The following is a 27,490-nucleotide window of genomic DNA, read 5'->3' on the forward strand; positions in this document are numbered from 1 at the left end:
ACTAGAAACACAAAGACGCGAGGAGGCTGGGAAGATCGGAGAAGTGGGACAAGGACAAGGGGAGGGACCGACGGAGCCTGGAGGCCCGACCCTAGCCCAGCCCCGCAGGGCCAGAGGAGCGCGGGGCCGGTCTGTGCCGCCCCCTGGCGGGGAGGCTGCGGTAACGAGGAGGTGAGGACCCGAGGCAGGAGAGGACAGGGGATGCGCGGAGCGAGAGACAGAGAAGAGAGGCAGGAACAGAGACATCGAGAGAGACACAGAGAGAAACGACAGACACCGAGGGGCACACATAGAGACAGAGACAGAGTCAAGGGGTTGGAAAGAGACACGGGAACCAAGTGACACAGGAACGGGAAGAGAAGGACAAAGAGCAGAAACACAAAGCGACACCGAGACGTGAGGACTGAAAGACCCAGAGTCAGAGAAATAAAGGGACGAAGGAGATCAAAGATGGTGAGAGAGAGACAGAGCCAGAGACACTGAGAGGGACAGAGAAATCTGGACAGGAATGGCGCAGCGACGCCCAGAGTCCGAGGCAGAGATTGGGAACAGACAGGATACGCCGAGACGCTCCCAGATGGAGACAGATACTGGGCGGGAGACAAGAACTGGGAAAGTCTAGTGGCGGGGAAAGGGGCGGTGGTCTCAGCCTGAGGGCGGGACTCCAGGAGGGGCGGGCCTATTACAACCCACGTGCCTCACGCAGGTGTGACGACGAGGCCTCAGCTAATGCCGAAGGGGGCGGGGCTAGAACTTCGCGCGGGGCTGAGTCTAGGCGGGACTGAGTTCCAAGGGAAGAGGCTGGACCAACCACAGGGAGAGTGGGTAGGCGGGGCCTATGAGGGGCGTGGCTTCAGGGGGTGGAGAGCCCCCTGAGCCCGGGAGGGGGCGTGACAGAACCTTAAAGGAGCCACCGGCGATCGGGGGAGGCGGGGCGCGGGTGGCCTGCTGGAGGGCAAAGGGGCGGGGTTTGAACGCCAGGAGAGGCGGAGATAGAATTCTAGTGGAGGGGCGAGATCTAATACCCGGGAGCGGCAGGTGTAGAATCCTGGGAGGGGCGGGTGCAGAGTGCTGGGCGGGGCGGGAGTAGAATCCTAGGGAGGACCCGCGTGGAATCTCAGAGAGGGCGGGACAGCTTGAGCCAGTGCGGCCGGAGCCCAAGGTCGGCTCCGCGGGGGGGAATGGGGGAGGGAAGGGGTGGGTCCTGTGACGTCAGCGAGTCCGAGCTGCGGGAGAGAAGCCTGGGGCCGGGGGCACCGAGCGGGGAGAGCCCGGCCCCGAGAGCAGAGCCGCGAGAGTAGACCGGGCGGGAACCGGCTCAGAGCCGGAGCCCCTCAGACACCTGCTCTACCGCCCTGCGGATCGGCGCTCACGGAGTGGCCCGCAGGCCCCCGCCCGGGCCCAGTCCCTCCCCGGGCCCCCCCATGGCCCTGGCCGCAGCCCTCCCGCCGTCGAGATCGTCGCCGACGCTGCCGCTCCTGCCGCTGCTGCTGCTGCTGCTTCTGCTCCGGGAAACCGGTGAGAAACCACAGACGCCCACCCCCCGCGCAGACCCAGTCCCTTCCCCACCTTTCGAGTGGGGGGAGCCTGAGCTCCACCCCCAGTTCACCGAGCCCTCTCTCTCGAGCCCTTTTCCTCGCTGGCCCCTACCGACTCTGACCTTTTCCTCTCTGCAGCCCTCTCCCCTCATCACCCTTCTTTACAACTCCCCCAGCCTACACCGGACTTCTCGGTTACCTCCTCCCCCTTCCTCAGATTTTAACACCAAAAGGGTTAAATCCGATTCTTCGCGACCCCCTCCCCACCTTGCACCGAGCTGTCAACCGGATCTGGGGTTCCGTCTCCACTTACCCCCTCAGGCATGTGGGGAATTTCTGCCCCCTCCCCCAGCGGGAGGGTCGCGACGAGGAGACAAGACCATCCCCCCATTTTCCTTCTCCTAGGGCTGGGCGTCTGAGGCCTTGGGAGAATTGAGGGTAGGGGGCCAGATGTCCAGGTCCTCCAGAGGGCGCGGGAGCTCGGACTTTGGGTCCCTTGGAGGGCCAAGGATGAGTACCAGCGACCCTGGGCCTCAGGGAGATGAACGCTCTGCCTCTTGAGCCCCAGAAAACAAGGGGCTGGGGCCTGGCTCCTGGGCTCCAGAAAAATTAGGGGCTGGGGGCTCCGTCTCCTGAGTCCCAGGTAGAATGAAGGCTAGGGACTATATGTCCTGGATCCTCGTCAAATTGGGGGCAGACAGGGCACAAACTTGGTTCCAGGTTGTGAGCAGGGGGCTTTGTCTCCCGACTCCTAGGTAAAATGTTGGGGGGGGGGGTGGAAGAGGCTCTATCCCGTGGACCTCAGATTTAATTGTGAACGTTGGAATGTCTTCTGAAATCCAGTTATAAAATGTGGGCGGGGGACCGTGTTCTTGGCTTCTAGATGTAATCAAGGGCCAGAGGCTCTATCTGGAAAGCTGGAGCTCGGTCGGTGGGGTCCCAGGCCGAAAGAGCAGCTGAGTCCCACAGGCTGGGACCCTTCCCTCGCCTTGTGAACCGTCGGCTGGGACGTCCCTGGGGAAGTTTTACCGGTTTCGCTTTGGCTGAACCCGGGAGGGAGGGGCGGGCGCTCTCCCGACTCCCGATTCTGGACTCCCTGCTTTCGGGACCTTATCTTTTCTCTGGTCGCGCCCTCGTCCCCGGAGCCGCTGCGGGGAGGAGGGGGACGCGCGGAGCCGCCGCCCTAATCCCCCGCCTCTCCCTCCGCTCTGCCCACCAGCCGCCTCCGGTGCCCCTCAACCCCCTTGAGGGAGGGCGCAGCTCTCAGAGGAGGGAGGGGCTGGGAGGAAACAGGTGAAGGAGGTTTTGGCCCCGCCCCTTGCAGGTGACCGGGCTGTTTATTCTCTACTAGAAACTCTGGATGTTGGAGTTTCCCAAGGGTTTGCCCAGAAAGTGTAGGCGGGCGGGGGAGGGTGGGGAGAGATGTCTTGGGGGAGCCCTTGGTTACCCTTCTGACCTTATTTTTCCCAGCATGTCTCTGAGTTGTCTCCCAGCCTTTCCTTAGAGCTGGGTACTGCCTCCCCTTCGGTGTCAGAGGTAGGGAGATGAGGTCAGACCTGCTGCTCTGGGGAAATGCTCAAACCCGCCTGACCTTGAGCCAGGCTTTGATGTGATCCATGATCTCCTGGAGGATTCTAGATCTCCCTGGGAGGCACATCCTATTCCTGTTCCCATTTTGCAGATGGGGACACAGAGGTTTCAAAAGGGCCAGCCTCTTTCCCCGGGTCCCCAGCCTGTCCCCTGGAAGCCGGACTGCAGACTTCAGAGCCTTTCTTGGCTCTGCTCCACCGGGGGCCTCTGAGCCTCCATTTCCTCCTTTGTAAAACTGAGATCCTAACCCCTTCCCTGCAGGGCCATTAGGAGGATTCAGAACTCTTGCTGATCCCATGTGAAAGCTCTTAGCACCTGGGAAGGAGGGCCTTCCCCTTTCCTGACCCCTCATCCCTGTGCCTACACTCCCTGCTTTTCTCTGCCTCCCTCCCTCTCTCCCTGCCCCCCCCCCCATTTCTCACCTCTCTCTGGTCCCCCGGCTCTCTCATCTCCCACAGAGCTCTCTCCCTTTCCTTTCCACCCATCTCTCTTTACCTGTCTCTGGCTCCTCAGCCTTCCCCCTCCGTGGCCTCCTCAGACTGAGGGTGCACCACCTGGGCCTCCAGCTGGGTCCTCCCCAGCTTTCACTGTTCATCCTCATCAGCCAGGCAGCCCCACGGTAGTGGAGGGGATGGGAGGAGAGGGGATGGCGGGCCTGCTGTCTCTTCTTGTTAGGAAAGGGGGACTGGGGAGCGAAGTGGGGGTGGGTCTGCTCACAGGCAGGAGCCGGAAGGGGGGAGGGGGCAGAAGAAGAGGGGAGGGCCACTCACAGAGAGGGCAGAGATACAGAGATGGGGAGAGAAGCCCATGGAGTGTGCATCTGAAACAAATTTAGGCTTGGGATCAGAGACAAACACTAGAATGGAACGGAGAGATGGGAGAGAATGAATTACAGCCCACAGGGGTGGGACAGCAAGCTACTGAGAGGGGACAGAGAAGGGCGGGGGGAGGGGAGGAAGTTGGACAGAGACAGCCGAATAAAGGCAAGAACTGCCTAAGGAGAGAGACACAGGTTTGGTGACAGGCTGGGAGCCCAAAAGCCTCCAGCCATCAGTGATGTTGATGTCATGACCCAGGGAGGTCAGGGCACAGGAGGGCCTCAAGGCCAGGCGCATGTGGGGGCCCCAGGGAATGGTGGACATGGGAGGGACAGGGAGTTAGGCATGCCAGCCAGCTCCTCCGCCCCACCAGGGACGCTGTTACATTTTTAATGTCCCAGTGAGGCTGAGAAATGGAGCAGGAGGGGGAGGAGAAGAGAGACCCACGAGATGGCCCAGGCACGCAAAAGTATTATCAGAGAGTAGGGAGATGGGCAGAGATGGGGAGATCTAGCAGGCAGGGAGGTCCCAGGACCAGAGACCCTGAGAGATGTACTCTCAGAAATCCTGAGAGATTAGAGACCCCAGGAGTCAATGCAAGGACCCAGTTTCCAGAGGCAGGAGACCCAGACCCAGGGAGACTGGGCTCTCAGATGTCAGACAGAGAAAAGAGAATATGAGAACAGCTAGGGATGTGGGCCATCTTGTTTGGCTAGTGAAAATGTTCCGAGATGGGCTCCGGTTTGGGGGAGTCCCCAATCTGTAAATATAAAATATACCGGATACGTAACATGAATATAGTGTCCGAGTAGACCGACGGCGCTGAACGGTGTGGTTCGAATTGGATTGGATGGTATGGAAGTTACGTTTCAGTCCAACTGTCAGAGAGAACATGAGAGACGTGGAAGGAAAACAGAGGCTCTGAGAGAGACGGAAGTAGAGGCCAGAGACCCTACTTAGGAGTTGGAGGCACGTAGGCACTCACTCAGGGCTCTGGGACACGAGAGATCAAAGGGACAGGACCTGTAAGAGGGAGGCCAGAGTCGCATTGCCAGAAACATTTTGGGGGCACATGTAGACTGGGTTTATGAGCACTTCTTTCTGTCCAGGGGGCTCAGCCAGGAAGAGCGATCCTAGAGACTCACCCCAGAAATACCAGACCCCATAGGCGAGGGCTTCAGGGTGGTCGAGCCCCTGCAGGAAGGCAGGGAGATTTCAGCCTGGGGAAGGGAGTGATAACCACCATCTGAGAGATGACCAAGGGAGATGGGGAGGCAGGTGCAGAAGTCCTGGGCACAGCCAGAAAGCCTGTGTCCTGGCGGCAGCTGCTGCTGCTCACCGCCCCCCTAAACCCAGACCGGCTCCCGGATGTCCGCTGTGGGGGTGGGCACTGTGATTAATGCAATTAATTAATTAGCAAGGTGGCTGAGGCAGCAGCTGAGGCCAGTGCTCCAAGCACGCTGGCCTTCAAGGGCCTGCTGAGTCCGGCCGCGCCCTGCAGGGCAGGTCCCAGTGTTTATGGGTCAGAGGGGGTGAGCCAAGCCCTGGGGAGCCAGCCAGGCAGGAGCCCAGTAGTCGGGGCCTCTGGCCCACTCCTCCTCTAGGGTGCTGTAAGCCCTATGCATACGCCTCTCTGCCTTGATCTATCCTTCCCCAGATCTCAGGATTTCAGGCTCTGTGTCTCTGTCCATCACAGTTTCCTCCTGGGCTCGTACTGTCCCCAGGCAGCCCCTGCTCTGCTACCTGTAAGCCCGAAGGCCTAGCCACAGGGAGAGGAAGTGTGTCCAGGGACCCCGCTGACTCCACGTTGAAACTGTCACTAGTCTGGCTTGCTGATGAAGGAGGCTTAGTGAGGTCTGTGTTCCCTGGGCCATCCTCTCCCCCGCTGTGGTGCTGGCCACATCCCAGCCAAGGTCAGGGCTCTGGCACCGCCCAGCAGCACACTGGACACTGAGACTCTAATTCTAGGCCAGCTACCGGCCTCCTGCACCCCCCCACCCCCGTACCCCATCCTCCCAACGCACTGGCTTCAATTCCCATGCCTCCATTGGCCCACCCCTGTGCCCCTAAGTCCCGCAGCCCCTTGGCCTCAGGTCCCAGCCTTTCCACCTTCTAAACTTGCCTCTGGTCTGGCTGAGCCTTCTTCCTCACAGCCCCAACCCCCCAACATCCCTGCCCCATCCCATTCTGAGGGCTCTTTCAGAGGCACATACCTAACCCTGCACCCTCCCCCCCCACCCCACGTGTAACTCTCTGGGGCACCCAAAGCCCTAACTTAGCCTCAGCCTGTGCAGTTGGGTACACCACTGTTCCTCTGCCTTTGTCTCATTCATTCATTCATTCATTCATCATATTTATGGAGCCCCTATAGTGTGCAAGGCACCATTCTAGGCTCCAGAGCCACAGGAGTGAACAAAGATCCCAGTCCCCGGGCCCTGATGTTCCATGGCAAAGACACATCAGGTGCCTTGAGGAAAAGGAAGCTGGGTCTGGGGTAGGGGTGGGGGGTTGTTATTATCATTAGCGTGATGGGGGGGTTACTTGGCCCAGCAAAGACCTGAAGGAAATGAGAGAGGGAGTGGGGAGAGCCCAGGGGGTGGGAGACAGGGCCGGAAGGAGGATTCTGGGAAACCTGGGTCACTATAAAGGCGTTAGTTTCTTTCCCGAGTGAGGGGAGCACACGGGGAGCCCCCCAATGCTACAGCTCTTCAAGCCAGAGGATTTTAGAACCTCATTTGTTCAGCCAACAGGGATAGTCCCCTTGGAGCCAGGCCCCGTTGTGGACACTGAGGGCTTAGCTTGTGAGCCTAACAGGACAAAGAATCCCTCCCCTAGTGACTTTTCCAGGGAGTCATGAAAGTCCAGGCTGGAAGACAGAGGAAATGCTGAGCAGGGGGAGGGGGGTGAGGCCTTCTGGGGCAGAAAGTTGGGGCCCAAAGACCTGCCTCAGGAGCCTGCCCTATGAGAAGTTAAGGGGCGGGTTGGTTTGTTTGTTTTAAGATTTTATTTATTTATTTGAGTGAGAGAGAGAGAGCACAAGCAGACTCTCCTCTGAGGTGGGAGCCAGATGCAGGGCTCCATCCCAGGACCCTGAGATCATGACCTGAGCCCAAGGCAGACGCTTAACTGACTGAACCATCCAGGCGCCCCAAAGAGTGGGTTTTTTAAATGCTCTGAAGCGGGCAGTGCTGAGACAAGACCCTAGATCCAGGAGGGCCACCTCCCTCAGAAGACACAGGCATCCCGCAATCACACGGCCTCCCTTAGAATGGGAAATCTGGGTCCCCGAAGGGACACAGGGGCCTAAAGGTGGGGGTGGGGCTCCGTGGGCCTGAGCTCAGGTTCCCTGGAAAAGGAATCAGGTCTCCTTCAGGAAGCCCTCCCGGCCTGCCTCGGCTGGGTCAGGCCTCGGCTCTGGGTTCTTAACCCCACTCCTGCTACCTTCAGTCTGTGACATCCTTGACGCTGATGCCCACTGGTGCGACATTTGCCTCCCTGTCACATTGTCAGCTCTTGGAGAACAAGCACCTGACTTGTCCTGCAGCACCACACCCAGCACAGAGCCAAATATTAGTTTGGTGGTATATATATGTATTTTTTAAAGATTTATTCGAGAGAGAGAGATTGTGCATGCGTGCATGCACAGGGGAGGGGGCAGAGGGAAAGAATCTCAGGCAGACTCCTTGCTGAGCGGTGAGCCCAACGTGGGGCTCGAGCTCATGACTCTGAGATCATGACCTGAGCCCAAGGCAGACGCTTGACTGACTGAGCCCAAGGCAGACGCTTGCCTAACTCCTGTTAGGTAGTGTTCATTGAGCACCTACTATATGCGAGACCCTGGTGTGGGCTCTGGGGGTACAGCGGGGAACAACAGACATCCCGTCTTTGAGGACCAGCCCTCTGGCACCCAGGACCTCTTTGCTGAGTTGCTCTTTTTTGCATGGACCCCCTCAAGGAGTCAACCTGCTGCCCCGCCCCCGGTCTCCATCTCAACCTCTAGAGCTTCTCTTGAGCCCTTGTCAGGACTTTTTGCTGGCTAGCCAGGTTTCCAACCAGCTCCACCTGCCCTTCAGGTTCCCTTGGTTTAAGCCTAGTCATTCTCCTGCTGAGGAACCCTCCATGGCTCCCACTTGCCTCAAAGGAGAAAACCTAACTCACTGGCCCCACCCTACTTGGCTCCCTCCAGAGCTCACAAGGTCGGATGGTTTCTCCTGACAGAGTGCCCGTCCGTCCTTACCCAGCTAGAAGGAGGCAGAGCCTTTGGGGACCTTTGTCCCACACTCAGTGCCTTTGGAGGCCAGGTGGGTGAAGGGCACCGGCCCCTGAAGGAAGAGGCAGCCTTTCCTCCGTTCCACCCCACTGGGGACCCACAGGAGCCCCACATCCTGATTAATCACCAGGCCCTTCGGTGGGTTAGTAGATTACTGAGTGCTAGTTCATGTGTGAAACAGTGCTGTGTGGGCCAAAAGAAAATACAAGCGAAGCTGGATTTGGCCTGTGGCGGGCGGCTAACGGCCTGTTTGACTCACCGGCCCCAGGCCCTGCAGAGCCCTAATGGGAGCAATTCGTTCCATGGAACTCTCACAGGGGACCCTGGAGGGTGCCGTGAACATCCCCATTTTACAGATGGAGGAACTGAGGCTCAGAAATATGGACACCCACCTGGAAAGGGACCGAGTCAGCAGGAAACCCGTGACAACCAGTAGTGTGGCCTGTCCAAAGGGGAGAAAGCCCCGTTTCCAAAATATTAACTCTTGGGCTGTTTGGGGACATGCGTGGGAATTCTGTGAGACGGTATATCTATTACGCAGTGTTCTTGACCGATGGCTTCTTTCCAGAAGTTTCTGGGACTGCCCCCTCTGGTGGAACTCCCTTCTGCTGGGGACCCTATCATTAGGGTCTCCTGTTAATGTTTCCTGGGTTCCCATGTGGGGCTGGTGGCCGCACACACTCCCCATGCCCTATCTCCGTCAAAGACAGCTGCGCAGCTGTTGCCCCCCTTACGACAGGGCACATGCCCTTGACCCGCCTCGAGACTGAATGTCAAGTGCCACTTGTAATTATACCTACCTGGCCCGCCTTTATTCAACAAACACTGATCTCCTGTTTCCTGTGGCCCCTGAGCTAAGTGCTCCACAAATATTCTTTAATCTTTGTAACAACCCCTGGGAGGTGGGCCCCGTGATTATCCTCATTTTACAGCTGAGGAAACCAAGGCACAGAGAGGTCAAATGACTTGCCCAAAGTCGCATAGGCAGGACATAGCGGAGTCAGGATTCGAACCCAGGCAGTGTGCCCTCAGTCCCTGTGCCCTCCCACCTCGCATAACAGACCCACAGTCCTCTTCATCCTGGTTTCTATTACAAGTGAGAAAATAGGGCGCCTGGGTGGCTCAGTGGGTTTAAGCCTCTGCCTTCGGCTCAGGTCATGATCTCAGGGTCCTGGGATTGAGCCCCACGGGCTCCACTCTCAGCAAGGGATCTGCTTGAGATTCTCTGCCTCTCTCTCCCTCTGCCCTTCCCCTGCTCTCGCGTGTTCTCCCTCTTTTTCTTTCATAAATAAACAAAACCTTTTTAGAAAGAACAAGATAAGTGAAAAATGAAAATACACGTTCACACAAAAACATGTATGCACGGGGCACCTGGGTGGCTCAGTGGGTTGAGGCCTCTGCCTTCGGCTCGGGTCATGATCCCGGGGTTCGGGGATCGAGCCCCGCATCGGGCTCTCTGCTCAGCAGGGAGCCTGCTTCCTTTCCTCTCTCTCTGCCTCTCTGCCTCCCTGTGATTTCTGTCTGTCAAAATAAATAAAATCTTAAAAAAAAAAATGTATGCACATGTTCATAACAGCTTTGTTCATAATCGACAAAAAGTGGGAACAACCCCAGCGTCTGTCCACTGATGCGTGGATAAAGGGAACATGGTACATCCAGACAATGGAATATTATTCAGCTATAAAAAAGAGAACAAAGGCCTGGTATTGGTACTGATAATGGGCACTGGGTTTCTTTGGGGAAGTGTAATTGTGTCCTAAAATTGATTATAGCAACAGACACTATATACAAGGACTCTTGTGAATATACAAAAAGTCATTGAGGAGTGCCTGGGTGGCTCAGTGAGTTAAAGCCTCTGCCTTCAGCTCGGGTCATGGTCTCAGGGTCCTGGAATCGGGCTCTCTGCTCAGCGGGGAGCCTGCTTCCCCTTCTCTCTCTGCCTGCCTCTCTGCCTACTTGTGATCTCTGTCTGTCAAAATAAAATGTTTTTTAAAAGTGATTGAATTGGACACTTTCAGTGGGTGAGTGGGAATGATATCTCAAGAAAGCTCTCAAAAAAAAAAAAAAATGATGGGGGTAGTTTGGGTGGCCTAGTCGGTTAAGCATCTGTCTCCCTTTGGCTCAGGTTTTGATCCCAGGGTCCTGAGATCGAGCCCCACATCAGGCTCCCTGCTCAGCTGGGAGCCTGCTTCTCCATCTCCCTCTGTTCTGACCCCTCGTTGTGCTCTCTTTCTCTCTCCCCCAAATAAATAAATAAAATCTTAAAAGAAAAAAAAAAAAGCTCAGAGAGCTGTAGTTTTTCTAGAAAGGTGAGAGAAAGTGTAATTCTGTGCAGAAAAAAGTGAAGGCTGCCCTCACACTTTAAATATTTAAAAACTTATTTTGTGACACGCTTATTTATTTTTTTTTAAAGATTTTACTTATTCATGAGAGACAGAGAAAGGCAGAGGGAGAGGGAGAAGCAGGTTCCCCACGGAGCAGGGAGCCCAATGAGGGACTCGATCCCAGGACCCCGGGATCATGACCTGAGCTGAAGGCGGACGCCTAACCCAACTGAGGCCCCCAGGCATCTGGCTTATTTATTTTTTTATTGACTGATTTTGAGGGGGATTCTTTTTTTTCTCCAAACATTTTACAAGATTTTTTTTTTCGTTTGACAGATCACAAGTAGGCAGAGAGGCAGGCGGGGGGCGGGGGGGGCAGGAAGCAGGCTCCCCACTGAGCAGAGAGCCTGATGTGGGGGCTTGATCCCAGGACCCTGAGACCATGACATGAGCTGAAGGCAGAGACTCAACCCACTGAGCCACCCAGGCACCCCACTTTTTTTTTCCATCCAAACACTTTATAGTAGGAATTTGCAAACATACACGCAGGTGTAAGTGGGAAGAAGAGCTCAGGAGCCTGCCTCCCGCTCTCCCGCCAGACTCCACAGCAGATTACATTTTGCCGCATTGTCTTCATGGCTCTCTCTGTAGCTGGTTTTGGTTTTGCTGACCTATTTGAGGGTATGTTGTGGACATGATGGTGGAGCCACAGGAATGCTACCTGCCTAAGGTTGAACCACCATGCTTAAGAACATTAGTGAACAGGGGCACCTAGGTGGCTCAGTTGTTAAGCGTCTGCCTTTAGCTTGGGTCATGATCCCAGAGTCCTGGGATCAAGCCCTGCATCAGGCTCCCTGCTCAGTAGGGAGTCTGCTTCTCCCTCTCGCACTCCCCCTGCTTGTATTCCCTCTCTTGCTATCTCTCTCTCTGTCAAATAAATAGAATCTTGGGGGAAAAAAAAAAAGAAGAAGAAGAAGAATATCAGCAAACATTCCAAAGCAGCCCATAATTTAGTCCAGATTCCCGTATCCCTAGTTTTCCTCAAAATATGTTTCCTGGGGGCGCCTGGGTGGCTCGGTGGGTTAAAGCCCCTGCCTTCAGCTCAGGTCATGATCTCAGGGTCCTGGGATCGAGCCCAGCATAGGGCTCTCTGCTCAGCAGGGAGCCTGCTCCCCCCGCTCCCCCCTGCCTGCCTCTCTGCCTACTTGGGATCTCTGTCAAATAAATAAATAAAATCTTTAAAATAAAATATGTTTCCTGGATGGCCCTTTTGGAATGGGGACCCAACAAAGGCTCCTACATGGCATGTGGGGTCTGCATTTCCCAGGGGAGTCCCTCCATGATGGCCCCGACTAGCCTGGAGGTGTCTGGGTCCTTCCCTCTGCCACCAGTCTCTTTCTCTTTTCTCTCCAGGAGCCCAGGATGTCCAAGTTCGAGTGCCACCCGAGGTGCGGGGCTACCTGGGCAGCACCGTGCAGCTGCCGTGCCACCTGTTGCCTCCGGGACCGGAAGTCCGAGTGTCACAGGTGACCTGGCTGCATGTAGACGCAGCCGGGGTCAGCAAGAGTGTGGCCGCCTTCCACCCCTCCTACGGCCCCAGCTTCCGCAGCCCAAAACCTGGTGAAGAGCGGCTGTCCTTTGTCACTGCTGGGCAGAGTGCAGGGACCAGGCAGGGCACCGAGATGGATCTGCGGGACGCCACGCTGGCCCTCCGGGGACTGACAGTGGACGACGAGGGCAACTACACCTGCGAGTTTGCCACCTTCCCCAGTGGCACCAGTCGCGGGGTGACCTGGCTCAAAGCCATAGGTGAGCAGTGCGGGGAGTCAGGGAACAGGAGATCCCCTCCATCGCGGATCCCTTTCTCTCTGGGCTTCAGCTGTGATATTGACTTTCCCTGTGGTCTTCGCTCAGTTAGCAAATATCTGTTAAGCACCTACTGCATGTCAGACTCTATCTTGCAAGTTGAGGACACGGCAGTTCCCAAGGCTTTCAAAAGTATAGACTGAGCACCTTCTAGGTACCAAGCAGTATTCTAGGTTCTGGGCATGAAGCAGTGAATAAGGCAGAGCTCCCAGCCCTGCTGGGGCTTCTATTTCAATAAGGGGGTGCCAGAGAGTGAATAACATCATAAGAAAAATAGGAGTGGGTCAGGTGGATGTAGGCGCATTGGAAGCTGGGGGGCGGGGGGCAGGGGGCAGGCTACAGGCTACAGTGTTGGCTAGGGAGGCCTGGTGAAATCTGAACAAAAACTAGAAAGAGATGAGGGAGCCCTGGAGGGTTAAGTAAGGGAAGAGAATTCTAGGCAGCGGGCATGGCAAGTGCCAAGGCCCTGTGGCAGGGTGCATTTGAGGAAGAGCAAGGAAGTCAGTGTGGCCAGAGACTTGTGAATAAAGGCAGAGTAGGAGGGGAAAAGATCAAGAAGATGATGAGGGCCACAGATCACAGACAGCCTCAAGGACCACATGAAAACTTTGGCTTTTGCCCTGAGAGAACTGGAGCTGTGGGAAGTTCTGAGCAGGGGACAGATGTGATCTGGGTTTGGTTTTCACAGACTCCTTCTGGCTGCACACTGGGGAGACAGGTGGAAGCTCGGGAACCAGAGGGCAGGAGGTAATGGCAACTAGATCAAGGTGGAGGCTGTTGGGTAGCAAGAAGATGTCGGGCTTTGGAAATACGTTAGAGGTAATGCCAGGGAATAATCAAATTAGCAAACAAAGGGAATGGAGTCCCTCATCGGCTCTCTGCTCAGCGGGGAGCCTGCTTCCCCCTCCCTCTCTGCCTGCTGCTCTGCCTACTAGTGATCTCTCTCTCTGTCAAATAAATAAATAAGATATTTAAAAAAGAGAAAGAGAGAACACAGGCAGGGGAAGTGGGAGAGGGAGAAGCAGGCTCCCTGCTGAGCAGAGAGCCTGATGATGCAGGCCTCCATCCCAGGACCTGGGGTCATGACCTGAGTCCAAGGCAGACGCTTTATGACTGAGCCATCCAAGCGCCCCAAAGGCTTCCCTTTTTAATGGAGCCTGAAACCCCAATTGTTTTGCATAATTCAAAGCACAGATCTCCACCATTCGCAAAGGTCTCTCCCTGTGTCATCATGTGTTCTTCTTCTTCTTTTTTTTAAAGAGACTCTTTTTTTTTTTTTTAAGATTTTATTTATTTATTTGACAGGCAGAAATCACAAGTAGGCAGAGAAGCAGGCAGAGAGAGGAGGAAGCAGGCTCCCTGCTGAGCAGAGAGCCGAATGCGGGGCTCAATCCCAGGACCCTGAGATCATGACCTGAGCCGAAGGCAGAGGCTTTAACCCACTGAGCCACCCAGGTGCCCCATCATCATGCGTTCTGTTCAAGGGTTGTATAGAGAGCACCTGCCTCTCACTAGCTATCCCCTGGGGCAGGAACATGGAACAGAACAGCCAAAGCTCTGCTTTCCCAGAGCAGCAGGTGACGTGAGAGCCCCTAAAAGGGAGAGTCAGATGTCAGGGAAGTTCCCTTGAGGAAGTGAAGCCCGGATCTGGAGGAGGAGGAAGAGCAAGCCAAGGAGAAGGGAGGCCCAGACCCTACCAGGCACATGGTCGCCAACACCTTGCAGTGGGTGCTGCAGGGACTGAGGGAGGCGTGGGTCGCATGCCCGGAGTGGTCGGAGGACAGGTGGCTGGGCAACCAGGGAGCATGTGGGGAAGCCCATCGGAGGCTCTGGCAATCAGGGGAGAAAAGGAGGGAAGGAGGAAAGGGCTGTACTACATTGATGAACTCTGGAGAAACCCAGTGAGATCCGCAAGGCACCTGGGGCCATGATGCAGAAACTCGGGACAGTCCAGTTCTACCTGTGGGTTATTCCTCACGGACGTTTTACTGTTTTCCTCCCAGTATCTTTCCATGGTTTCCAGGAAGATGGGTGAAAAGGGCAAAAAATTTCCAGCTTTGGGAAACTCCACAACCTTTATCCCACTTCCGGCACCCCCTTCTCCTGGCAATTACAGGGAAGAAGTAGGAGGTCTTTTGAGCTGGACCTTTGAACTGCATTATTCTGCTTTGGCTTTTTTTGAAGAAAAAAAAAAGAAAATCTCAAGCTCTTGGACGCTGTCTCTGCTTTTCTGGCAGAGGAGGACGGACAGAATAATGTCACAGCACACACAGCATAGGGAGCGTCAGTCACCATCCCAAGGGTTTTACCTATCTGTTTAATCTACCCAACAACCCTCTGGGGTGGGCATTGTAGTTCTCCCCACTTTAAAGAGGAGGAAACTGAGGTACAGGGCTGGGAAATGGTTTGCCCAAGGCCAATGCACCTGCTAAGCAGAAGAAGTGGGATTTGAGCCACCAGTGCTTGGGGCTTCCCGGCTCAGCCCCATTGCAGAGGTGTCCATGGAAGGACCACAGGTGAGGAGTGACGTACCCCCTCTGTTGCTCTCCCCAGCACAGCCCCAGAACCACGCCGAAACGCAGGAGGTCACGCTCAGCCTGGATCCTGTACCCGTGGCCCGCTGTGTCTCTGAGGGTGGCCGCCCACCCGCTCGAATCTCCTGGTTCTCACCCCTGGATGGGGAGACCAAAGAGACTCAGATGTCGGGGCCGGTGCCCGGCACAGTCACCGTCACCAGCCGGTTCACCTTGGTGCCCTTGAGCCGAGCAGATGGTGTCAAGGTCACCTGCAAAGTAGAGCATGAGAGCTTCGAGGAGCCGATCCTGCTGCCTGTGACCCTCTCCGTGCGCTGTGAGTGTGTTGGGGTGTGATCGCATCTCCAGTATCGTCTACGCTGGCTTCCCTGGGGTACTGTCTACACCTTCCCTGAGTGTTGTCTGCATCAGCCTCCCAGTCGGCACCGCCTTCCTGCCTCTTGTCTATACTGGCCCCCCTGTGTCCCCTCATTGCTTCCGCTGGCTTCGTGAGGCACTCTCCTTCCCACCACGATCAGTGGGTGAGCTAGAATGGGTTCGCAAGAGCCAGTTTTATGCATTTTGTCCCAATTCCACATCCAGGGAAGTTGTAGAGACAGCTTGAAATTGACCACTGGGGAGTATTTATACCAAGGAAATTGGCAAACTGCAAAAACGGCCCACACCCACACCCCCCAGCGTTACCCCACAGCGCAGCCGGAGAGTAACTCAGCCGGCTCTTCTCCACCTCGGCCAAACACACCCCAGCCCCCAGCTCAGCACTTTGCACGCTAGCTCCCCAGACACTGCCTTTGGTTAAACCACTTCCTTTATCTGCTCCGGGTGTGGCAGGAATAACAGGCACTGCCTTCGTGGAACAGTAACTCCCTCCCGACCCAGGTGGCATCCCTGGACGGAGATATAGCCTGAACTGATTTGTCCCACTTGGGACATAGGTCTGCCTCCTGTCAACCCAGTTCATTTCTTCAGGATTTCCATCTCTCTGCTGACCTCTCCCCTCTTCTGGGACTCTCCCTGTCCCTGAGCTAGTTCCCCTATTTCCTCCAGATCCCCCTGAGGTCTCCATCTCCGGCTACGACGACAACTGGTACCTAGGCCGCAGCGAGGCCACCCTGAGCTGTGACGTCCGCAGCAAACCGGAGCCCACAGGCTATGACTGGAGCACGTGAGTCCTGGGTGGACCTGGGCTCCTGAGTCCTGGGTCTGAGGGAGTCAGGTCCTGAGTCTGAGGAGGGGCCGGGATCTGGACCCCTAAATCTGAGGGAGGAGGGGCTGGGGGTCTGGACTCCTGGGTCTGAGAGAGGAGGGGTTGGGGGTCTGGACTCCTGGGTCTGAAAGAAGAGGCTGCTGGGGGTCTGGACCCCTGGATCTGAGGGAAGCGCATCAGGGACCTGAGCCCGTGAGTCGTCCAGAAGGAGAGCAGTGGCCATGTAGGGTCCTGAGCATTAGCATTTATGTCCCTGGAGCTTGGATCTTAAAGGCTGTGTGATCAGGGACCAGGCCAGGCTCCCCTGATGTCCCCCTCCGGTGACCCCTGCACCTTCCAGGACAGCAGGCGTCTTCCCAGCCTCAGCAGTAGCCCAGGGCCCCCAGCTGATCATCCACTCAGTGGACAGACTGGTCAACACCACATTCATCTGCACAGTCACCAACGCCGTGGGCACGGGTCGTGCTGAACAGGTGGTCCTCGTGCGAGGTGAGCAGGTCTTGGAGGTTGTCCGCTCCCCAAGTGTTTCTCCTTTGGGGTTCCGGGGCCGCGTTGAGGGAGGCTGTGCCGCCGGCCTGGGGAAAGATTCAGACCCGCCTTGCCAATGAGAAAGGAGGTCCGTGTGGCTTTTCTGTCTTTTCCCCACCTGGGATCTGGATCGGGACGACAGGATAGGCACTGGAGGAAGAATCAGGAGGATGAGGCCTCTGCTGGGGGCTTTCTAGAAACTAGAGACCTGGAAAGAGATTCTAGGAGGAGACTCAGGGACATCGCCCTGGGCTCCAGTTGGAGAGACACATGTCACACAGCTAGACAGACACGAATAGACGCATTTGAATACTGATTTCTTACCATGAGTGCTAGTCAAGTCACATCAGGAAATCAGTTTTCGCATGTGTTGGAGGATTTGTGTTTCTAGAGGGGGTGTTTTGGAAATGGCGGCCGATGTGTCTATGGGTCAAAAGTTCTCAACAGTCTCCCTGATAATGACCTCAAACTCAGATGGGCCCCAAGACAGGAGCGGAAAAGAACAAGGCCAACGAGGCCTGAGGCACTGGCTGATGGAAATGGGGTAGGAATCACAACTGTAGACCGGGAGGGAGGCCGTGTGCCCTGAGACACAGACACGGGGACCCCCGAGCTGGGAACAGAGGCCCTTTCATGTCTCAGTAGGCAGGACCCACATCTCCAGAGACATACTCTGCTCTGAGATGGCCTCGGAATCAAAACAGAAACTCCTCTAAAACAACCCACACCCTCAGACCCACCGTCACCCAGACCCGCAGCCCACATGAGCAGAGGCATACACCAGACAAAGCCAGGTGACCCCAGCCCAGAGCCCCCCAGGATACCACGTTTACCATTCTTAGAAACCCCCTCCCGGCACACCCGTTCATGCAGCACACCCGTGCAAACACACAACACAGGGAATAGTGCCTTGGTGGGCCGGGGGGCGGGGGCTGTGCTCAGAAACATGACCAAAGACAGACACACATAAACGTGAGGACACATAAGTGTGAGTACCCCCGCACACCTGGAGACAGGCGCCACGGCCAGACACAGAAACAGATCCCTTTCCTGAGACATAATCTTATACCACACACACATGCACACATGCACACACACCCCTAGAAACAAATGGAAACAGATCCCTCTCAGGAATTCTGACACGCCCCATAGATACACGGCGCCCCCGCTCAGACCCACTGTCCCAGGAAGTCATACTGTCCCGGACACTATCACGCAGACATGCCCACCGCGGGGAGAAACCCCAACAGTTTCACACGCAGAAACCGTCCCTCACGCACAGATCCTGACAAAGAACCTCAGAGATGTTCCCCGAGGCGCACGCCCTCAGAAACTCCCCAGAAACCCTGCTGCATTCAACAGATCGTCATCTCACAAATATTTGTTGAGGGTTCCTCTTTGCCAGCATCCCCCTTGATGTTAGGGAGATGGTGGTGAACTGGATTCAGCCCCGCCCTGGAAGACACACCCCGGGGAGGGCCGGCTCCATCCACCCTGCCACGCCCCGCTGGAAAGCCCACCCCTGAACCTCTACCCCAGATCCACACCCAAGAACCTGGTCTCCCCAGGCACAGTCATCAGGACACCCCTGTAAGGGGCAGAGCCTTGAACACACAGATGCAGTCATACCTGAGGGTCACCGGAGGAATACACACCCACAAACACACGGACACCCCCCACAGCCCCTTGAAACACACAGAAATCCCAGGGACGTCCCCCGCCAGAAACCACCCCCTCCAAGAGAACACAGCAGCCTCAAAGTTAAGCCCTTCAAACACAGCCCTCAGAGAGACTCAGCCCTATGGGAAGACACCCCGGCTCTGCAGGGAGCCTGACGCAGGACGTGATCCCAGGACCCCGGGATCGTGACCCAAACGGAGGGCAGATGCCCCACCGACTGAGCCCCCCAGGCTCCCCTCACTCTCAGCCCTTGAGTCGCATCTAGAGGGTCTCGGTCACCTTGCACTCCTGCACACGGCCAGACCCAGACGTGCGGTCCCAGGCACGGGGTTCAGGGTTCGTGTAAGCACAACTGTAGGCACACAGGCTGTGCCACAGGCGAGACGGTGCCTCGGGGAGACAGGAGAACTTTTGACCCACAGACTCATGAACACACCCACCCGCTCCAAAATACCACCTGCAGAAACCCAGATAAACATTCCATCCTGCGCTGAAACAGGTTCCCGGACGTCACTGATGGGCGTTCTCAGTAAGAAAACTGTTGCACGCCTCTAACCGGTGTACCGGTATAGACAGATATGACAGACAAAAAAAAAAAGAAAAAGTTTCACAAGATAGTACTTATTCTTCCTACTTGGGAGACACTTTTTCTAGTCTACTTTTTTTTTTTTTTAACTGCTCCTCTTGAATTGCTAAATGGATTTGACAGCCCTCGGGTGGGGCTTTATTTGAAAATGCCACTCTTTTTTTTTTTTTTTTTTTTTTTTTTTTGACACACAGAGAGAGAGAGATCACAAGTAGGCAGAGAGTCAGAAGCAGGCTCCTTGCTGAGCAGAGAGCCTGATGTGGGACTCTATCCCAGAACCTTGAGATCATGACCTGAGCCAAAGGCAGAGGCTTAACCCACTGAGCCACCCAGGTGTCCCTGAAAATGCCACTCTTAAAAGAAACACCCGGAGAAACACGGGCCCTCTGGAGCCTGGGTCCCAGCCCCTCCTATGTGCAGGGTGTGGGTAAGAGGGGTTTAGGTATAAGTGGGTTCCCCGCCCCCTGATTTCTCCCCATCTGCAGCCCTGCATGCAGGGGTGGGGGAAGGGGCATGTGTAAAATGTGTAAAATGGTTCTAGGTTTAAACTATATCAATGTCTATTCCTGGTGTGCGGCCTAGACCCCACCCCTTGTCCCCGCCCCACCTCCTGCACTCTTAGCAGTCCCTGGCTTCCTTCTCCACTTCCAGACCCTTCCCCTCCCAGCTGCTGGCCCACTGCCAGGAACACTAGCCCAGCTGGAGACCGTGGGCTTTATGAGCCCCCATGTTCCACAACTGGGGACATGGCCCAGCCAGGAGGCAGGCTACATGGCCTGGACCAGGTGCTCCCAGCCACTTCCAAGGGGTACAGTGTTTCTCAGGAGCACCCTCCCCCTTCTTTCCTCCTCTCAAATCCACCGGGCTTTGGAATCTTGACAGTCTTGACCCCCAATCCAGCTTGGCTTTTTCCTGGCTCGATCCACCCAAGATTCCATGACCCTAACCTCAGAGCTTTTGTGAGGATCCCCCCTGTCCAGGCCTGTCCAAAGCAGGTCGCAAACTCAGATGCCTCTGGGGTCCTGGCCAGTGACCCTCTGGCTGGGCGCAGAACCCTTGTTCCAAACCCCGCAGCCACCTTCACGCAGCTACTGCCCTTCACCGGGCAGAGACAAGAGCTTGCTGTGGCCGATCTGAGTTTGTTTTTCCCTAAAAGAAATCTGGATTTTTTGGGGGGGGCGGGGGGTGAAATCACCTACTTTCTGCAATGTTAGCAAGTTTAATTTTTTAAAAACCCTGTGCAGGTATCAAGAAACACATCTGGGAGCCACCAGTTGGCAACCCCCCTCACACCCCCATCCAAAGTGCCCAGTGTGTGTAGCCTAGAGTGGACAGGTTCTACCTTCTCTCCACCTCCCCCATCTTCTGCCCAGAGTCACCTCCCCTATTTTCCCGTCACTGGCCCTGTTGTGTCCTCTGCCCCCCAACTCCCCACCACAGATGTGTCCTCTTGACCTCGTGTCTCCCTTTTCTCTCTCTCTCACCCCTCCTTCTCTCTCCTCAGACACACCCCGGGCCTCGCCCCGAGACGTGGGTCCAGTGGTGTGGGGGGCCGTGGGGGGGACACTGCTGGTGCTACTGCTTCTGGCTGGGGGGTCCTTGGCCTTCATCTTGCTGAGGGTGAGGAGGAGGAGGAAGAGCCCTGGAGGAGGAGGAGGAGGAGGAGGAGGAGGAGAGAGCAGTGGAGGAGGAGCCTACGATCCAAAAACTCAGGTGTTTGGGAATGGGGGCCCCGTCTTCTGGACGCCAGCCGCCCCTGGCCCCCTGAAGCCGGATGGCAAAGAGGAGGAGGACGAGGAGGAAGAGGAGGAGAAGGCAGAGGAAGGTCTCATGTTGCCTCCACCCAAGGCTCTCGAGGACGACATGGAGTCCCAGCTGGACGGCTCCCTCATTTCACGGCGGGCAATTTACGTGTGACCCCGAGACAGACAGAGACAGAGACAGAGACACAGCCAGCCACGCCAGCCAAAGGGTTCCAGACTGGTTGGACTCGTTTTTCTGGACGACACTGGAGCTCAGATGCCACCTCCCACTTCCCTGGGTTTGGGAGGGAGCTGGAATCACACACTGGACTTCTGTCTCCAGGGCTGCATGGGGAAGGGGAGGCCCCGGGGGAGCTCGGTCATGGGGACCTAGAGAGGAACCCCCCCCAATATACACACACAGAACTTGTTTTTGGCTCTGACCTGCCCCGGCCCCATGGCACTCAGGAGTTAATAAACGCCTTGGAGGAAAACATCGGGGGTGTCTTGTAATACGTCAGACCCCCTCACTGGGGGGTGGGACAGGGACTACTAGGTCCCGGGGGTGGGAGCCTGATGGGGACTAGACTTCGGGGGCCAAGGGAGGGGAGGGGGGCTCTGACTACTTGGATTGTTCAAGGACATACTGGATGCCTGAAACCCCCAAGGCCAGTGCAACTCCGGAAGGGAGTTGCTGGCTTCTGGGCTCAGAGACTAGGAAAGTTGGACTTGAGGGGCTTCCCCAGGACTGTGGCTGCCTTTCTTCCAGGGGCGGGGGTGGGGGGAATAGCCAAACTGGTGAGAGCCCAGAGCTCCCCAGAACAGACAGGGAACCCTGGACTGGTTTGCCCTCGTGGGGTGGGGCCAGAGCTCAAACTTGACCTTCTTCGGTTGCTGAGAATCTCAGGAGGGAGGGAGGCCCCCTTTGTTCTCTGGGCCCTGAGGATATAGGGCAGGTGGAGGTATTAAGGAACCAGAAAAGTCCCATCTTGATGACACTGAACTGTGGCCTTTCTCAGTCAGCCTTCTTCCTCTTGTCCTAGTCACAACGGGTTTTCAATGATTCCAAGGGAGGGGCTGCAGCTCCTCCAACTAGAAAATCTCCCAAACCCATGCCTGGGAAAGGGGGGGCATTGGGGGGGCCAGTTTTGGTCCCAGTCACCTCTGCTGTCCCGAGCCCCACCACGGAGGATGCGCCCGGAATGCCCGCGCTGAGCCACCAGGTGGGGCTTGGGGCGTCCATTTCCCACCAGTATTGATTTCCACTCACTCTGCCAGGGACACAGAGGTGACTTGGGCAGACATAGCTCCGCCCTCCCACTTCCCCCCTCCCCACCGGGCATGCCGGCAATAAAAACAGGAATAACAGTACTTTCAGGATGGCACTGTGTGGACTGAGTGAGCAGCAGTTACCATCATCCCGCCACCTCTGAAGCTCTCCCGAGGCCGCCAGGCTGCAGAACAGGAAGTTGTGGAAACGAGCGACCCAGACATTCTTCCTCTGGGCAACTGAGCCACGGGGCTGACTGAGGGTGGAGCCTGTGGGTGGGGCTTGCGAACACGTGCAGTTTCCTCTGGTTGTTTATGGTCTTGTCCCCCACCTTGGGTCCCCCATGCCTCCTCCCCAAAATGGGAATTTGGACAGTCTGGCATGGGGTGGATCCTGGAGCGCCCGTCCCCTCCTCGCACATCTGGCAAACACCAGCCAGGTGCCAGACTGTGCCCCTTGGAGCTCGCAGTGGCCGTGGAAAATGACAAACAGGTGACATCGGGGACAGAGAAGGACTCCAACCGAGAGACCCAGGGGGGCATAGCTTCTCTCAGTTCCTTCTCCTGTTAGGTTGGCAGAACCACATCCCCTGCCCAGGGTGACTCCATTCCCTGTAATGAATGAAGGGTTCTGATCCCGATTCCAGAATACCCACCATTCTGTGCCTCTTAGCTCTGCTGGGTCACCTCCCTTCCCTCCTCTGCCAATCCCATCTTCTCTGGCCCTGTGGTCTTTTTGCTGCTCCTTCAAAGTAACACAAGGCTTCCTCAGGGCTTTTGCACTGGCTGTTTCCTCTGCCTGGAATGATCTCATTTCCTCCTGGCTCACCCCCTACTGTCCCTTCAGGCCTTTGCTCAAATGCCGCCTCATAGTAAGTCTCTCTCTGATGACCCTTGGGGTTCCCCGCTCTGTCACTTCCTTACCACCTTCCCCACTCTGTCTTTACCCTCGATCCCTTACTGCCACCTGGCGTGTTAGCTGTTGTGTTCGTCTCTGCACCCTTGGTCTCTACCCAGCTAAAACAGATGTTCCGTGGGAACAGGGACTTGCAGATGTTTTATTCGACGCTGGCACGCAACAAATGCTCAGTAAGAACCAGGGAGAGGAGGTAGACAGGTGGGTGATGACTTAGAGAATAAAAAGCTCTGGCTTTCTCCTGGAGACCCCCTGACGCTGTCGCTCTTCTTGCAGAGACCCCCAACACAGCAGGCGCAGGGGCCACGGGTGGCATCATTGGGGGCATCATCGCTGCCATCATTGCTACTGCTGTGGTCGCCACAGGCATCCTCATCTGTCGGCAGCAGCGGAAAGAGCAGAGGCTACAGGGGGCAGAGGAGGAGGATGAGTGAGTGATGGGCCCCGAGAACTGGGCGGAGGAAGGGTCCCAGAATCTGGGAACTGAAGGGGTGGGGGGAGGGGAGCGACCCCAGATCACTGTGACTTAAGTGGGGTAGAGAGGAGAGTTTCTTTCTGCCTCCTGTAAAGTGTGGGTATGACAGCTCTGCTCTGTGACATCACCAGAGCCCAGGCTTCTGCCACCTTGTTGTTCTAACTTCCCTTCCCTCGCATTCCAAAATGGCTCCCCATTCTTCTAGCACTGTCTATATACTTGACAACCAGATACAGCCCCCTGACCTTCAAGCCCCTATTCCTGCCTGGGGGAAAGACAAATAGAGGGCAGTGACCTGCCCTATAAGGGAACCCATCACTTTGCCTCACTTTCCGTCAGCCAGAACCTGTTCACATGGTATATCAGCTTCAGGGGAAGCTGGGAAATGTAGTCTTTACCCAGGGCGGCCATGTGGCCTGCTAAAATCTCAATCTGAGAACGGAAGTGCCTCGATATTGGAAGAGAACTAACCACACTTCTCTGTGCAGAGCACTTGTTATGTGCCAGGCTTGGTGAAATGCATTTTACGTGTGGGACCTCGATGAGGCCTCACATCCATTCATTGATTCAGTGAGTATTAAGAAAGTAACCATTCAGGGCCAGACGCCAGAGGTTAGGAATGCAATGATGAGGCAAACATTTTTAAAATGTTCACATGTGTAAATACATCACAGAAATGAAATTCTCATAGGGAACCCATGATACCCACTTCAAAGAGGAAACAGTTCCAGAGAGCCAGAATCACTTGCTGAAATTCTTCCATCAAGTGAGCATTTGGGGACCAAAATGATTCTGAAGTAACATAGTCCAGTGTGTGCATGTGTGTTTGTGTGTGTGTGTGTGTGTGTGTGTGTGTGTGTGTGCGCGCGCATAGTAAGGGTAGGGACACTTGTTAAAAATGCAGATTCCTGGGCTTACACTAAACCTACTGAATCAGAACTTTTTTTTAAAGATTTTATTTATTTATTTATTTGACAGAGAGAGTGAGAGAGGGAACATAAGCAGGGGAAGGGGGAGAGGGAGAAGCAGGCTTCCTGGGGAGCAGGGAACCCGGTTTGGGGCTTGATCCCAGGACCCCAGCATCATGACCTGAGCCAAAGGCAGACGTTTAATGACTGAGTCACCCAGGTGCCCCTGAATCAGAACTTTTGCAGGAAAGGCCTGAATTCTGTAGCTCCCTGAGTGATTCTGATTCACAAGAAAGTTTCTGCAACTTTCATTTATTCATCCATTTTTTTAAGCAAAGATTTACTTATCTGAGAGAGAGAACATGAGCAGGAGGGGCAGAGGGAGAGGGAAAATCCCAGGCAGACTCTACACTGAGCACAGACCCCCACACAGGACTTGATGCCACAACTCCAAGACCCTGATCCAAGCCAAAACCAAGAGCTGGACGGTTATCCAGCTGTACCACCCAGGCACCCCTCATTCATTTTTTAAACAAATACTCTCTGACTTCCTCACAGTGAGTTCTGAGAACACTATTGAGGACACGGATCTCATTCTTTCCTCACTTTGCTCACAGTGGCATAGTTATTGAATGATATCAGAAATAATGTTTCAAATACAAACTCAGTAAGTGCTCCAAGAGAGAAGAACAGCTAGATAGAACCATATATCAGGAGTCCCTAATCCTCCTGGAGAATCAGGGAGGCTTCCTGGAAGAAGAGAAATTCATGGGATGAATAAGAGTTAGCTGGGCAAGGGGGGCTTTTGGGGGAGAGGCAGCAGAAAAAGAGATCGGGCAGAGGGAAGGGCATCTGCAGTGATCCTGGGATAGGAGGGCTTCTTGGGTCTGAGACTCCACTTGACCTTCCTCCTACCCAACAGTCTGGAGGGGCCTCCCTCATACAAGCCACCAACCCCCAAGGCGAAGCTGGAGGAGCCTGAGATGGTAAGCACTTCCCCAGGAGCCCAAGCTGCCCCTACCTCCACACCCGCACCTTTTCCCACTGAGGCCAGGGCTAGGAGGGTGGACTTCTGGGGAGAGGCTAGCTGTGAGAGGGTCCTGAACTGCCCCTCTTTCTTCCTTGCAGCCCTCACAGCTTTTCACTCTTGGGGCCTCAGAGCACAGCCCACTCAAGACCCCCTACTTTGATGCTGGCGTCTCATGTGCGGAGCAGGTGGGACTTCAGGGAGGGTTCGGGGTTTGGGCTTAAGGGCCAGGGATCAGCTTCTGACATAAAAGGTCCATCACTAAAGGTCATAACTCAAGGCCAGTGCTGTATACTCAGAGCTTAGAGCACGGAGATGTGTTTGGGATTCAGTGGAGGAGATCATGGTTGAAAAAGTTCAAGGACATGAGGTCCTTGTCACTTAGTGAAGACTGATTGAACATCTACATTTGCCAGATACCGTGCCTGGAGATGAGACAAAAACAGTTGTCATTCCCCTCTGTGGTCTCTTGGATATTGGGTCAGATACTGAAGTTGAGACAAATCAAGGTTCAAGGAGCTCTTCAGGGCTTAAGTTTATGTAGTTGAGGTCAAGATTGAAGTCAAAGGTTCATGGAGAAAGTCTTGTGGTCAGCGATCAAAAGACAAAGGAGAGGCCCAGGACTGACAGGCTCTGGGCTTTGAGCTGGAGACAAGCCATATGATTGCTCCAGTGCAATTTCCACCCAGCCGAACAAGCGATGAAGTCAGGACTGGCTGGCATAAAGAGATGGTCAGGATTTGGGGGGTCAGAGAGCAGGCTGGGATTCTGTGTAATGCACAGGAAATGACCTTGGACTCTTTTTCCCTCCCTGTCTCCAGGATATGCCGCGATACCATGAGCTGCCCACCTTGGAAGAACGGTCAGGGCCCCTGCTCCTTGGGGCCACGGGCCTGGGTTCCCCCATCCTGGTGCCTCCTGGGCCACCTGTCGTGGAGGGGGTTTCCCTGGACTTAGAGGAGGATGAGGAGGAGGAGGAGGAAGACTATCTAGATAAGATCAACCCCATCTATGATGCCCTGTCCTACTCCAGCCCCTCTGATTCCTACCAGAGCAAAGGCTTTGTCATGTCCCGGGCCATGTATGTGTGAGCTGCCATGGCCCTGGCCTCTCACCTCTCACTTTTGAGCCCTTCACTTTCTGGGATCTAGATCAGGGATCTAGTGCCCCCTGACCTCTGGCCAGGCCATGGCCAGTTAACACACAAAAATGCATCTCATCTGTGACTTCTGCCTTGGTGGCTCCACTATGACCTCTAACCCAAGATCTCTGACCCAGAGAAACTGGCCATGCAGAAACCTGGTAACCTTATCTCACATGGGGACAGGGGAATATGTTTCTGCACAACCTCTGACCCAAGGTCTCCTAAGACTGTGACCTTAGATCATACCTCTCATGTCCCATCATCTCCGGACTGCCCCCCGCCGAAGAAGACCCCAGACCTCCGAGTTGTCCTCAGGCAGTAAAATCCCAATAATTCTGTGGGGTAGATGTTGGGGGTACCCTGCTGCTCAGACCTGAGCCCTCCAGGCAGCAGAGCCCCACTCACCCCCTCCCTACCCTGTCTGTTCCCCAAAAACAAGAGGGAAGGGATTCCCCACCCCAAGGCAGAGCTTCCCCACCTCCTCCCTCCTGCAGGCAGGAGTCTCAGGGTCCAGACCCTTCCCTGAGCCCCCACTACCCCAATTCCTGTCTACAGGGAATTAAGCCTCATCCCAGGACTAGATGGGTTAAGTTTCATGCGGTGTGCCTTGCCGGCCCCAGCCTTGGAAGAAGTTGCTGTTACTTTGAAGACTACTGAGTCCTTTAACTCCTGCCCAGTGGGATGGGACCCAAACATCTCCCAGGAGGGAGATTGGCCGGGGCGGGGGCGGGGTGGATGCTGGGGATATAATACTGTTTTTGTAATATAGCATTTCCTACAAAATCTGAGTTTATACTTTGACCAGATGTCAACTTGTGTTTTCTGTGGGATGTGAAGGGAATAGGAGTGGGACATGAGAAACAAATAGGGCACCTAGAGCTGAAGGAAATCAGGAGGCTAGAAGTCAAGATGGGTTACAGGCAAAAAACAAAAGGCCCAAAGATATTTTAAAAATAATAATAATTAAGTGAGGGAATAATGAGCGAAAACGCGTAAACCAAAAACGTAATGATGGATAACAGAAGGAGAGGGGGAGGAGTCCAGGGCAGGGTGGTTGACAAGGAATTG

At 55.4% G+C, this 27,490-nt stretch overlaps 1 protein-coding gene across 4 annotated transcripts; it reads left to right on the forward strand.

Annotated features, from left to right (window-relative positions):
- On the forward strand, positions 1 to 27,223 carry NECTIN2 (nectin cell adhesion molecule 2). Of its 4 annotated transcripts, XM_032326276.1 has the most exons (11): positions 2 to 171; positions 707 to 1,518; positions 11,954 to 12,349; positions 14,960 to 15,256; positions 15,988 to 16,105; positions 16,488 to 16,636; positions 23,145 to 23,298; positions 25,174 to 25,237; positions 25,380 to 25,466; positions 26,100 to 26,359; positions 26,978 to 27,223. In XM_032326276.1, the coding sequence occupies exons 2-11, from the start codon at positions 1,425 to 1,427 to the stop codon at positions 27,189 to 27,191; spliced, it is 1,833 nt and encodes a 610-aa protein (XP_032182167.1). In that variant the 5' UTR covers positions 2 to 171; positions 707 to 1,424; the 3' UTR covers positions 27,192 to 27,223. The 4 variants fall into 4 exon arrangements, with proteins under 4 accessions (XP_032182169.1, XP_032182167.1, XP_032182170.1 ...); XM_032326279.1 differs by lacking the exon at positions 25,174 to 25,237 and having other exon boundaries at positions 4 to 171; positions 26,100 to 27,071; XM_032326278.1 differs by lacking the exons at positions 23,145 to 23,298; positions 25,174 to 25,237; positions 25,380 to 25,466; positions 26,100 to 26,359; positions 26,978 to 27,223 and adding an exon at positions 18,138 to 19,146 and having other exon boundaries at positions 1 to 171.
- Positions 27,224 to 27,490: the final 267 nt, after the last annotated feature.

The sequence above is a fragment of the Mustela erminea genome, chromosome 19, assembly GCF_009829155.1.
Source record: "Mustela erminea isolate mMusErm1 chromosome 19, mMusErm1.Pri, whole genome shotgun sequence".
NCBI lineage: Eukaryota > Metazoa > Chordata > Mammalia > Carnivora > Mustelidae > Mustela > Mustela erminea.